Source organism: Drosophila sulfurigaster, chromosome 2R (assembly GCF_023558435.1).
Source record: "Drosophila sulfurigaster albostrigata strain 15112-1811.04 chromosome 2R, ASM2355843v2, whole genome shotgun sequence".
Taxonomy (NCBI): Eukaryota; Metazoa; Arthropoda; class Insecta; order Diptera; family Drosophilidae; genus Drosophila; species Drosophila sulfurigaster.
Window position 1 is genome coordinate 14,838,515 of NC_084882.1, and position 13,409 is coordinate 14,851,923.

At 39.1% G+C, this 13,409-nt stretch overlaps 2 protein-coding genes across 2 annotated transcripts; one reads left to right on the forward strand and one right to left on the reverse strand.

Moving 5' to 3' along the window:
* Positions 1 to 4,284: 4,284 nt before the first annotated feature.
* On the forward strand, positions 4,285 to 7,371 carry LOC133836878 (uncharacterized). The gene is made up of 5 exons (XM_062267472.1): positions 4,285 to 4,444; positions 4,513 to 5,944; positions 6,003 to 6,661; positions 6,722 to 6,918; positions 6,970 to 7,371. The coding sequence occupies exons 1-5, from the start codon at positions 4,320 to 4,322 to the stop codon at positions 7,119 to 7,121; spliced, it is 2,565 nt and encodes an 854-aa protein (XP_062123456.1). The 5' UTR covers positions 4,285 to 4,319; the 3' UTR covers positions 7,122 to 7,371.
* On the reverse strand, positions 7,348 to 8,707 carry LOC133836879 (inositol polyphosphate 1-phosphatase). Its single transcript, XM_062267473.1, has 2 exons — positions 8,133 to 8,707; positions 7,348 to 8,073 (listed from the first exon to the last, which is right to left on the reverse strand). Exons 1-2 carry the CDS (start codon positions 8,617 to 8,619, stop codon positions 7,445 to 7,447), a joined length of 1,116 nt encoding a protein of 371 aa, XP_062123457.1. The 5' UTR covers positions 8,620 to 8,707; the 3' UTR covers positions 7,348 to 7,444.
* Positions 8,708 to 13,409: the final 4,702 nt, after the last annotated feature.

Here is a 13,409-nt window from a genome sequence, read left to right on the forward strand (position 1 = left end):
AACGAATGCCAAGCGACGAACTCGCTGGGTGACGAACTAGAAAAAGCCGAACGGCAGCGACAGCAGCAGCAGCAGTTGCTTTATAGCCCATTGGCACAGCAGCGTCGTCGATGTCGTCGTCGTCGGCATTTGTTGAAAGTAAGTTAAAATATGAAAAAGAAGTAACAAAAATAGCAGCAGCAAACGCCAGCGTCGGCAGCGTCGGCAGCGACTGCGGGGACAGCAACAAATAAATCGCTAGTAGATTATTCGTGCTGGCACTCAGTTCCCCCCGCTGATCCTTTTCCCGCTTCAACTCCGACCGTACTGTAGGAGTAACACCCACAACCGTCCCGCGCCGGCACCAGCAGCAACAGCAGCAGCAGCAAACGTCGCCCACTCCTTTTTTTGAAGTGCGCCTGTGTGTATGCTACGAAAAATTGACAGCCGCAGCAAAGGGGACACATTTGTTGTTGTTTTCGGTGTTATTGTTGTTGTTGTTGGAGCCTCTTTTGGGTAAGTAATTTTCGCTGTTTCTATTTAATTTATGACTCGTGTTTTTCTTGTCTTTTCTTCTGGTTTTTGTTTTTTTTGTTTGTTTTTATTTGCCTTTTATTAATTTGTTTATTTGTGCGAAGCGATGCGATGCCTTGCGATGCGTTGCGATGCTCATTTCCCATTTTGCCAGTCGGTTTGCTTTTTAAACGTTACTTTTTATGTGCTCCGTAATAAAAACTCAAAGACTCACACACACACATACACACACATAGTCAATGAGCTGTATATAGACAGCTTTATGCACTGCGGTATCACCTATCCATCCATCCATATACACAAGTATCTGTGTGTGTGTGTGTGTGTCACGGTTGTGGCTTCCTGTTGCTTGTCCACAGAAAATCTCTGCGCGCATTCTGATCTCAGCGTACACAATGCAAAGTTTAATGCAAGGCGAGATGAAATTAAATTAAGCAAGTTATAAAGTTACACTGTAAACTTCACTTCACTCTTCACTCACTTCATTGCTCTATGTACTTAAAATCTTGACCGCCAGAACTTGACTCCGATCAATAAACTAGAATATGTTTACTACAATACAATACTTTATGGCTTTTTAATTTCGATTTTTATTTCTTAATATTATCCAAATCATCAATTTTGGACTTTATTAATGTTTGTTAATTTCGAATTTTAGCCGTAATATTTTCTACATCTTATTTCCCATCGTAATGAAATTTGGAAAATTTATTTAGAAAGACACACTTTTAACGTTTTTCGAGTTATAAGCTAATATCTTGAAATATATATTAGTTATTAATATAAAGTTGAGAAGCAATACAAAAAGTGAAAAAAAAATTTAGTACAGAACATTCAACTACTAAAACAAATGTAAGAAATCCGGCGTCTCTGAGATCTAAATATTTATATGTTGGCACAAATTTAATCTATTGAGAAGGGAGATAGCACAATTAAATTATTGCAACCAAGTCTTTATATTAAATTTAATCTCAAAAATCAGTTTCATTCTCTGAGTGTAAGCTTAAGTTGCCGTTGACATCGCCACTGCAAGTTTGTCTAGTGCGCGACTTATCGTTGCAAGCGAAAATTGCTGTAGCTGCCCCCCTGTTGCATGCAGCAAAGCCAGCTTCACTGAATGCTGTTTTACAAATTTTTCACTTTCTTGCTCTCTTTTGCTGTCTCCATTTCTATCTCACTCTGTTTTGTTTTCACTTATAATGAACTTCAGTTAATGCGACGATGTTCATTTCGCCATGCTGTCATTCGCTCATTTCGCTTGCACTTAAAACTGTTTTGTTAGCACTTTGTGTCATTTTTATGGGATGTGCTGTTTACGTCAACTAAAATGGGCAATGCTGCCTGTCCGTCTGCCAGTTGTGCTTGCCTACAGCTTGTTGCTCACTTGAGGCAAGTGTTATATGCCTCAAAATAACCCATACGACATGTTGAACAAGCCGCATAAAGATTATATGCAGTACGCACATATTTTGATTTACTGTTGCGAGCCACTTAATAGACCACAAAAGCTGCGCAACACCATAAAGCGAAACGAAGAGAATGCCACAACCAACAAGCAACCAGCAAATGGCCACAAATGACACGTTTGGTGTTAAATGGAGGTCGCCACATGTGTGAGTATGTATATGTGTGTGTTAGAGTTAGAGTGTGTGTATGTGTCACTGTTACAGCTAAATTGTTTGTACAACATTCATGTACAGCAAACATAAATCCCATCCTGGCTGGCAACTAAACGTGCGACGCGAAGTGAAGCGAAGTAAACAGTGTTGTCCCATTCCTGCCTGCCCAGCAGCATGGCAATTAAAGCCACTACGTCTACACACACACACACATGCATATGAGAGCATTGTGTGTGGGTGTGTTTGTGTGCGTGCGTGACGCCTGCGCCCAGCTCAAGTTTATGTGAGCCGAGGCCTTTATCAGCCTATGTGACTCAACAGCTCCTGCAGCTCATTAGCGAACTGTAACCAACGGCAAATCAACTTAACAACAACAATGTGTACACATTTACACGAAATTGAATTCACCTACATACACCCACACACTTACACAAACACACACTTCACACATACGCACAACACACATGTTGAGCTGCAATAATCAGCTGTGGCTTTGTTAAACATATACATGCATACGTACATATATGCCAGGGATGAAGCCTATAATGCACTTTTGTTTTGTAGATGCTCTGTGCTTATGGCTAGTGCGCCCATACGCACCGTGCACTTCGATTTGCATGCGAAACAAAACAACCATTCCATCGTCACGCTTCGCTGACCGCAATGTATTTTGTTTTTGTTTTTTTCTCGAGCACATGCACTGGAACTTATTCTTCTGTCTGGGTTGGGTTTTGATTTATTTCGTGGTCGAATCAGCGTTATGTTAAATTTTTGGTGGGTTAGAAAAATGAGTGATGAATTGGAGAATCGTAATTTCTCTCAGTGCACAGCTGCGCCCCAACACAAAAGCGCCGCTACATATGTACACGTTTTCTTGTGTCTGTGTTAGTAAACGCACTGCCATAAGACGAATTTGAGCACCCCTGATATATGCGAATATACACTTTTGCCTTCGAGACAATTTGTCTCGACTTGAAAGCACCCACAACAGATGCAGCTTAATTGCACGGAATCGTCACACGTTGCTAGACAACAGACAACAACAATGCATGGCCGGTAACGACTCCCTTTCTCTGTCTGACAGCCAATAAAGAAAAAGCCAATTTGCTTTAGCTTTCACATGTCCGCTTTGTAAACACGCAGAGACTGAGTTAAAAAAGGACGGCAGATACAAAGCTTTTACGAACACTTGTTGTATCTTGTTAGACGTTACAATTGCAGAGTTGCCACATTGCTGTATTCAATATGAAATATTGATGGCATTACTTTTTCATAATATCTGGCAATACTGTCTCAGATAAAAATTTTTTCTGCGTAAAATATGTGACATTTAGAAACAGTAAGCAGCCTATTTTTCCGGTAAATAATATGTTATGTTAAGCAATGAGAATATTTTTCCATTATTCAATAACGGTGAGATCGATTTTAGTGTAATTAATTTAAAATCAGATGTTAATTCATGGAAATTTTACCATGAAATCTTACCATTTGATTGTTCTCCTCATAATTGTTTTTACCCTTTCTGTTCAAAATACATTTTTTTTATTAGTTTTAAATCGACCTTCCGATGTCTAATTTTTTCAACTAAAAATACCAATACATTTTTGTGAATACGGTCTTACTGATGTGTTGAACTACAAAAAAAGTTTAAAAAATACCGTAGCAAAACAGAGCGTCATTCTTTAAATTTTTTTTATTTTTGTAAATAATATAAATTATGGAGTTCAAACACTGCAAATATGAGTGACGCGATATGTGACATTCACCCAGAACGATAACTTTTTTTTTATATTTTCAAGATACTGCCGCCAAGTACAACTAGAGTAGGAAGAAGCAGAAAAAAGTATCGATACCTTGGCTAGCTCAGCGATCAAGCGCTTTAAAACGTTTAACATATTGAAAGTTAAAGTTAATATTTATTTAGTTAAAGAAAATATTTGGCATAACTGTTTGTGCACCTGTTATGATTCAATCAGTCAGTTTGTAATAGATACTCGGAATCCTCGCTGCATTTACAGTCCCCAATTCACAGCAGTCGGCAAACAACCGTTAGATCGGCCATATTAGTTTTGTACCTACTCGTTAACACGCGTGTTTCGATCATTTGCGAAATAAAAGAATTAAAAAAAAAAGAATTTTATTGAAATCGGCGAAATAAAAGAATTTTATTGAAATTCACGTAAAAAAATGACTTGTGTGGTTTGTGGAAATGTGGCCACTTTTATGTGCCAGCGTTGTAGCGAACCTTATTGTCAAGCTGCTTGTCAGCGCTCGGATTGGCAGCGACATAAATACTATTGCACAACTATGCCGTAAGTATGATAGGGACATTCAATAAATGCGCACGATTTGAATTGTAAAATCTGCGCTATCATTGCAGACCTCTCATTACCCGCACAGCGGATTCTAGGAATGAAGGAACTTCGAATGTTGATGGCTCCGTTAAATCGTTGGAGAAGTCAATTTCTAACTGCAGCATTAACTACACAGCCAGCGAGGCGAAAAGCGATAATTTTTCAGCGAAAAAAGCCGAATCAATCAACACTAATCTGAGTTGTGTCTGGCGCACAAAAGTGTTGCCCAATGCAAATGAATTCTTCGAATGTCGCATTACTTACGTAAACAATAAGGGCGCCATTTGGGTAGTGGAATCATCGAACATTGAGCGCCTGGAGCGCTTAACTCAGGACATGGTGCTTAAGGATAAATGCCGCTTGGAGAACTTGGGAGTTGGCGAACTGGTGGGTGTTAATTGGAGACAACAATTTTATCGGGGCGAGATAATGCAAATGCAACCGAAGCTGAATTGCGCCATGGTACGACTTATTGACAGGGGCAGTATGATCAAGTTCGATATTGACGAAATCTATTTGGCTGTGCCGTTCATGGCCGAAATCGAAGCTTTTGCTTTCAAAGTGATGCTACCTCAGAACGTAGCGCACGAGTGTTACGAAAATAAGATAATCTGTTTGCGTCTGTTAGGTACCAAGAACCAGGACGGCAACTTGCTCGCTGAACTCAAGGATAGCTCAGCACAATTGGAGTTGCTGCCCTTTCAAATGATGACTAAGAATGCGGGCGTATCTTGGTTGAAAAATTTGGAAACCAATGTGGAGCGCAAGGAGCCGCAAGTGGCATTGATGCAAATTAAAGAGTTGAACGAGCTCAACGAAGAGCTAGACTCAATTTTGAACGGCAACGTTGCTCAGCCATTTAACATACAATTTCCGAACGCTAAGCTTCCAATCTTTGTGGCAGCTCGCACCAAACAAGGCTTCCGACGTGCCTTCTTGATCGATTTCATTCAAGAGCCTATCAAATATTTGATTTACGAAGTGGATGAGGGCTGCTTCTCCATCGTTCATGAGGTGCTCCGCATTCCCAACGAGATGTTCGCGTTGCCACTGCGAACATTTGCCATCATGTTGCCCAAAGAACATGCAGTCGGCCTTTCAGACTTAAAAGATCTGGCAATAGAGTTTGATGAAGCGAACATGGAGAACGCTCGTGGCACATTATTGGCACACAACGAGAAAATTTGCGCTGTGCGCATTGCCAGCTTTACGGGACAGTTTGCTAAAGAGCTGAATTGCAAATACTTTTGCGAGCCAATCGCAAGCGGTAGCTTGGTCTACATTACAAGCGTTGTTAACTATCAAGAGATTTGCATAAGCTCTGTGAAGACCAAGGAGTACTCTAATATATTCACGGAGCTGCAACAGAAGTGTGCACCATTTGCCAACACTGACGAGATTGAAGTCAGCAGCATTGTGCTTGTTATCTGCCCTAATCGAGGCGCTTATCGCGCAGAGGCAAGTAACATAATTTAATTTGAAGCGTTCTCTTGTAATTAAAAATATCTTTTGACAGGTTAAATCCAAGTCGGACAACGAAAATTACCGAGTGCTCAACATTGACACTGGCATTCATCACCTAGTGTCTGCTGCATATTTGCGCAAGTCTTGTGCATTTTTGGAGCATTTGCCAATTAGTCTTTGTCGCTCTAACATCAAAAACGTCTGCACCATTCCATCGACTGCTGTGCCCCCAAATACATCAGCTCTCAATCTATTAATGAATCTCTATGAGAAAAAGTCGGAGCTGCTCGTTGAGTTCTCCGACTCCACATGCAGCACTCTTGATTTAGTGGGCTTTAATGAGGAGCCGCATTCGCTAATGGCTCGGATGTTGCCCTTGATGTTTACATCGCAGGCAGCCCCAGTGCCAATCTCTGCCTTACCGCCTTTGCCACCATCGCCACCAAGTACACCGAGTCCGGCTTTGGCTCTCGATGCAAAGGCTAAGCCAATCAAACGTCATTACTTTGATGACATGAAACACGAGCTGTTGCCGTTTAACGAGGAAATCTCAGTTATGATTCTGTCTGCTGTGGATATGCAAAAGACTGGCTTTGTTTTTGGTTGCTATTTTGCAAATGAGAAGGTTGCTGAAAATTTTCAAAATCTGCTTAATCTTGTGGCGGAGATTGGACTTTCAGATCAGCAACTTTTGCCTGGTTATATACCCAAGTAAGTAACTAAATAGTAAATTAAATAGAACATCCAATTAATATATTGCTTTACTTATAGCGTCGGGGAAATGTGTCTGGCAGTTTTCAGCGAGGACAATTCTTGGTATCGTGGCGTTTGTATTGAGGTCAGCTATAATGAAGCGAACATTCTGTTCTGTGACTACGGCAACACGGACATAGTTTCAATTGAGAATATAAAACCTATTCCAGCCAATTTGGTAAAACCAATACTTACAACCAAATGCTTCATAGACGGTGAGTTCGTTTTAGACTACAGATTTTAGATTATTTTTTATTCGATTTCAGGTTTTGACAAGTCTGGTAAATTCAAGTTACTGGAAGACTATCTTATTGCGAAAAATAAAATCAATTGCATTGCTTCGCTTGGACCGGAGCCCAACACTTGTGTTATACGCATTCCGACGTTGGACAAAATATTATCTAAGGAACTTGTTTAGGAATTAGCTTCTTTATATCAATCTAATTTTAATTTCAATTCAATTAATTAATTGAAAACAATGACGATATGAAGAAGTCTAATATTAATTTCAAAATAATTAATTACTTTAAAATCAATTTAAAACAATGACGATATGAAAAAGTCCCGATCTGTTTTGTTTACTAGTTTTAATGTACACCAAATGTGTATTGCGCTATCGACATAAAGTTATGAAACTAAATAAATTTAATTTTTACGTTTTGTTTAAAGATTGAGATCCATTATTTATTTGATACAAACATGTACAACAATATATTACAACAGCAAGTGTAAAACCAAAATTTAATTCTGCAGCTTGGGAAGCAGTTCTTTTACTTCTTCGAGATCGCGCAGAGCTATTAACCCATTCGCATTGCGCTTCCAATCGGAGTCTGTTACCAATTCGATATACTTTAATGGCACGGGCTTTTGTTCCTTGATACTTTCGGTATAATTGAGCACATCGCCACCCAGAGCACGAAGAATAGCTTGAGGTGCACAGGTGTCCCATCGGAATGTGGATCCCTTGCTAAGCAGGTAAACGTCCGCATCATTGGTAATCACCTTAAGAGCTTTATGTCCAGCTCCCGCGGAGAAAGCAAGTTCGTATTTTAAATCGCGAAAACGCTGAAGTATTTTGGCATCTTCAGAGCTGGAAAAAATGCCAATCTTGCCACGGTCATCGTGGCCAGGAAAGTTATGGCAGTTGTAGGCTTTTGTCTGGGCCAAGCAGACGCCCCAATATAATGAAGTGCTGTACACATGCTCCTCCAGCTTGTTGGCAAATGGCTGTGCAACTATGCCAATAACTGGAACGCCAGAGTCGCGTTCATAGACACCAATCAACACTGTGACGCAATCTAATCCCGTCGATGTGATGCCAGGAAAGTTGGTGAACACAGTGTCCCCCGAAATGTACTCGGCAGTGGCATCTAAAAAATGATAGTAATTTTTAATTTATACAAGATTCATTTGCAGAAAAATCCCTTACCAATGGGATCAATCCAAATGCCCAAATTGCTGTAGTCAAGCTGTGCTGGCATCTCTGGAATGTCAGCCAACTTAGCGTTGTCGTATACGACCTTACGATGCACTTCAGCAACAAGTGCGTTGGATGCAGTTTGATGGTCATCTCCAAGAACAGCGCTGAGGCATGCTGCGGTTGCGGCTTCATTCTCACCCACAGCAATTGTCACTTTCTGGCCCAGTTTGTTTGTGAAATTTGGCGACTCTTCACCTTGTATGGCATCGCGCATGGCCGGAAACAGTTCACCAATCTCATGCTTAATGGTTTCCTGTATCAGTACATCAGCTAGAGTTTTGAAGTCATGTTCAAAACGTTCGTTAGCCTCGGACCCAGTTTTCTCCTGGACCAGCAGAGCTAGCAGTTCACTGTTGGAGCGACATGTGCGTGCAATATTTGCTGCTTTCTCTGCACAGTTAATTAGTGCACGCAACAAATTCACATTTTCACCCATTCTGCAAGTTCTTATTAATTTTAATTAGTTCTGCATCACTTTTACGGCTTTATTTACTGCTGATCTGCGTGACCGTAGGTTTCGTAGTAAAATATACCAAGGCACATTAAGTATCAACAGGTACATAAATGGGCACACTGCTACTCACGATAGTATCGCCTAGCTGCACACGCATTATGTGTTACTCGATATTTATGGTGCTGCTAACTTAGTTTGAAAATTAGTTGGTGTGAATTTCAATGAGCAAAAAATTAATAAACATTGGTTAACTTTAAATTTTATTAATTATTCAGAATTTGTATAAAAATACTACAATTTTAAGTAGACTATCAGCAATACATGTACTTGTGAAGCATTTGGCATTGTTCGTTTATTGCGTGCAGCTAAATTCAAACTGTACACTTTGAGAAGCTTCATTTGCCAGATTCTCTATATCGAATTGTTGAGGGTTATTTAAATACAATGTAAAAATAATAATTTTGTATTATAAGATTAAAGAATACACACAAAAAAATTTAGTTTGAAGTATTTTTTATACGCTATGAATTGATAATTCATTTGGTTTGCTAGTAGCCCGAATTGAATGTATGTATGTATTTAAATTGAATTTCATTTTGTTTACATATGTATATTTACAGTAATCACTTTTATCTTAAATGTAATTATATTATGGTATAGCCAGACTTCACCAAAATTTCTTATTCTTCCTAATTATGATAAATTAATATTTTATTGAAATTAATTTTTTTAACCCAGCAAGGACTTTTTTTTAAACACGTAACAAAAAAATTAAGTAAATATGTATTTCGCAACTTTCACTTCTTAATTGAACCAGTTTTAATTGGCAATTAAAAATTACGCACTCACCGCCCATTTAGCGTATGTGGAAATGATTCATGAATCATTGTCGGCGAATAGCAATATGCTGAAGATGCTGTTCCAAAGAGAAAGAAAGAGACTTCGATCGGCATAATTTGCACCCGATCTTATCGACGAGCATTGCTAATGATTCGCATTAATGACGCTGAATATATGTTGCTGTCTCGCTCTCACCGTTGCAGGCTATATCAGCTCCTGCATCATCTTATGAAATGAGCCCATCAATCTCCAGTTCGCATCCCGATCCCGATCCTGGCTTGTTTCACGCATTTGCATATAAATTGCTGCTAATGTCGCGCTATCAAAGTGACTGCATCAACGCAGCATTCCTGGCATTGAATTGCCTGGCTGCCCTACGGGGCAAAGCGTTCATCCAAGTTATTCGTCGTGTATCGCGCTTGGCTTATGCTAATTTTCCCAGGCAACGGCTGCAGTCGAGAAGTCAGTCCAAGCAATTGATGTTTGGATAACGTTGACTTGATGACTTTGCATAATTTACGCCACACTGTAGAAGCAGCAAAATGTGAGTGTGTGTGTGCGTGAGTTTGTGTGTTGGTTTCGTTTGAGTTCATTTTTCACTCAAACGCACGCGTTGCTTATAATGTGTTAATATTCAGGCGGCAGTAACAAGATCGGCAGCAACAACAACACTTTGTCGTTTTCCTTTTTAGCCAATTTCGGCTCTTGACGTTTCAATTCCATTGCCCAAACGATTTTTCTTCACCTTAGCCCGAAGCATCATCTTGCATTTTTATTAATATTGATAACTTGAGCAAACAAATCAACAAATTTACTGATCAAAAAATGTTGCTTAATCGCAAGTAAAAGCACACTTTAATTACATATACTAAACAATAAAAAAAGATAAACAAAGAAAACAATTCGATCGATCGATCATAATGCTTTGTAGCTGTCGTTGCCTTGACAAGTTTGTCGCCTAAGTCTTTTGTTTTTGCTTCAAGCTAAAATAGCAAGTAATATATTCATTTGGTTGTTTTTTAGTGTGATGTGTTTCACCTGGCGACACATGTTCTTCGTGTTTTGTTGAGATTTCTGTTTGCATTGTGGTTTGTGTACCCTTTTCACGTCTAACAGCCTTTTAATTAATCGCTTGAGTTAAACAAATTCTTAATGAGTCTTTAATTAATCGCCAAAGCGAAATGTAAGCCAGTCGTCAGTCCCCATTCGTTTCTCTCGCATACACAAATATATTTCTCTTGAAATGTATAAATATTTAAATTTTTTGTTGTGACTTGATTTCTGTTATGGCCACGTTGTTGTTGTTGCTGTTTCGGTTGTTGCTGGCTACTTGCGACAGCTCCTCCCCTGAGGTGTTTTAAACAAGTTTCAACGCTTCTACAAATTTGTTATTTGTGTTCATCAATGATGTTTTGTTGTTTGTTTGCTTTTGCCTAGCCTGTTAACTTGTGTATTAAGATGCCACAACAAAGCTAACAATGTTGATAACTGTTTTAAATTATGCGCTTTGCTAGCGGGCCATCGATTTCGCTTCATTGACTCTAAGGGGGCGTTGCCAATTCCTAGAAAGTGCCTGCAACTAGATCTTGCTGTCCATGCAAGGGATTCAACGGGGCGGATACTCAATGTGTGCCAAAATGTCTACCTATTGAGCCAAGAACTTGTCTTTACCAGTTTCGGATTGGTGCAATTTTGTCAACGGCAACAGCAAAAATGGTGCACAAAAGTGGTTTTCTATGTCGGATATTTATGTTTCTTTTATTTATTTATTTTCCTAAAGGAACAAACTTTAAAAATATTACGATAGTTACATAAATATTTAAACGTTTTTTTACTTTCATTAATTTAATTTACTTCTTAAATATAACATGGATTTTTAACTAAGTTTGAAATATATAAACATTTAGTTATTTATTTAAATTCCTATATATATAATAATAATTTAATTACCTTTTTAATTCGTTAGTTACATTTTATATTTTATAGTTTAATTTTAATTTTAATTAAATCAAATATTTTATTATGTTTTTTTTAAATCAAAAATTTGAAAATATATTAATAAACATATATTTTCTGCTGCATTCAGAAAATAATTAACAATTTTATTTCAACTTTATTTGAAATCAATATATTTTGAACATATTATTAAACATTCATTTATTTATTTACTTTTATAATCAAACCAAAATATTTATTCATTTGTTTTCAACATTAATTGAATGTAATTATTTGACTTTTGCTGAATTTTGCAACCGTCATTAAATGAATTTATTTCAAATATATTACTAAACACTCAATTATTTATTTGCTTTAATAATCACACATCAAAATTTCATAGCTTTATGCCAGATGTAATTTAATTTAATATTTCAATGTATTTCACAATTATTAATAAACATTTAATCGCCAACAACATATCAGCTATTCACTTTAATGGACATTCACTCTAACATAATTGACAGCTGAAGAATTGAAATTAGTTTCTGCTGTCTAGCAACGTTCACGATGATGTCTATTGCCCTCTTGGATCAAGCGGAAATACAAACTTATAGGAGAAACAAATCTCAGTTTGTGGCCGGGCGGGTTGCATATAAATTTTATGCATTTTGCGAATACGAATACTCGTAGTTTGCCATTTTGCCACTTTAACATTATTGTTATGATGATAAGCGAGCGATCGTTGCAGCAGTTGCAGCAGTTGCAGCAGCCTGAGCAGCAGCATCCATGTCGAACGTGCTGTGCGATGTTCTTGTTTTGCTGCGGCTGCCTGCGGAGCGAGAGCACGTCCAGATCTCACCTTTTGGCCATTCGCTTGTGAATGGGATTGTGACTGAGAATGATACTGAGAGACTGAGACTGCGACTGAGGCTGAGACTGGGGTCTGTGTGTCTGCCAGAGTCATGTTTAATGGCCCATGGATGGATGGTTCCCGCCAGAATGCATCCTGCCTCCAGCCTCCAGTCTGCAATCTGCTGCATTGGTTTCTTCTTCTCTTTTTTTTTTGGCTGTTCTGTTTGCTGATCTTGCAGTGATCAGCTTGTTTGGCTTTCGTTTGCATTTAAAACCATTTCATTTTCTGCAGGCCAGAGTGTGAATATAATTTAATGTGTGTACGCGAGTGTGTGTGTGTGTGTGCCATTTTCAATATCGCCGGGCACAACCTGTGTGCCCCGCGTGCCCCCCTCGCTGATATTATTTATTATGCTTGATTGGTTTTCAAGTGATCATAAAGTAAGTGATCGTCGTTTCTTGCTGGCCCCATCCAGTCTGTGGCAATTGTGGCGCTGTCCGTTGATTCCTGATTCCTGACTCGACTTGACTTGACTTTAACTTTGGCTTTGGCCTGGCGTTAATATGTAGATTTTTTGCGAGTTGGAGGCGTTAGCTCAAGATTTATGCGCTGGCCAATGAATTGTGGCAGGGTCAAGCGAATTTGACCTGCGTCTCTCTCTCTCTCTATGTCTCTAGAGGGAGAGAAAGTGAGGTAGATAGCTTCATTTGCACAAGACACCTTGCATTCCAATGGTTATATCCTGGTCTCAACTCCCACACAGACACCAGACGCCGTGCTCATCTCAGCAATTTGGCATTAACATTTAATTGACATTGATGATTGCCGCACTGGACAAGTCTGAGAACGCGGTTGCTGCCCCCGTAAGCAGCGTGCTTCGCATAGGAATGGACGAGCCAATGTGCAATGCCGATGCCAAGAAATTATTAAAAAATCATATCGCAGCCCAGTTGAGCTGACAGCTGAGTTGCTGGTTGCGAGTTGAAGTTTGTGGCCGGCTGTAAAGTAAAGTTGCCAGTCGACTGACGTGAAGAAGACATACAAATAAATTTGTGGCACTTGCAGACAGCGAGCAGACAGCGTGTCTAAAGAGAGGATGAAGGGGCCTATAGAGGGGGTGGGAGGAAGGAGGATCACGGAG

Excerpts from the sequence above, each read along its gene's own strand:
- LOC133836878 (XM_062267472.1), top strand. The coding sequence starts at position 4,320 with ATGACTTGTGTGGTTTGTGGAAATGTGGCCACTTTTATGTGCCAGCGT. Across the intron at positions 4,445-4,512 it reads TACTATTGCACAACTATGCC|ACCTCTCATTACCCGCACAG; the intron begins GTAAGTATGATA and ends CTATCATTGCAG. Across the intron at positions 5,945-6,002 it reads GAGGCGCTTATCGCGCAGAG|GTTAAATCCAAGTCGGACAA; the intron begins GCAAGTAACATA and ends ATCTTTTGACAG.
- LOC133836879 (XM_062267473.1), bottom strand. The coding sequence starts at position 8,619 with ATGGGTGAAAATGTGAATTTGTTGCGTGCACTAATTAACTGTGCAGAG. Across the intron at positions 8,074-8,132 it reads CATTTGGATTGATCCCATTG|ATGCCACTGCCGAGTACATT; the intron begins GTAAGGGATTTT and ends ATCATTTTTTAG.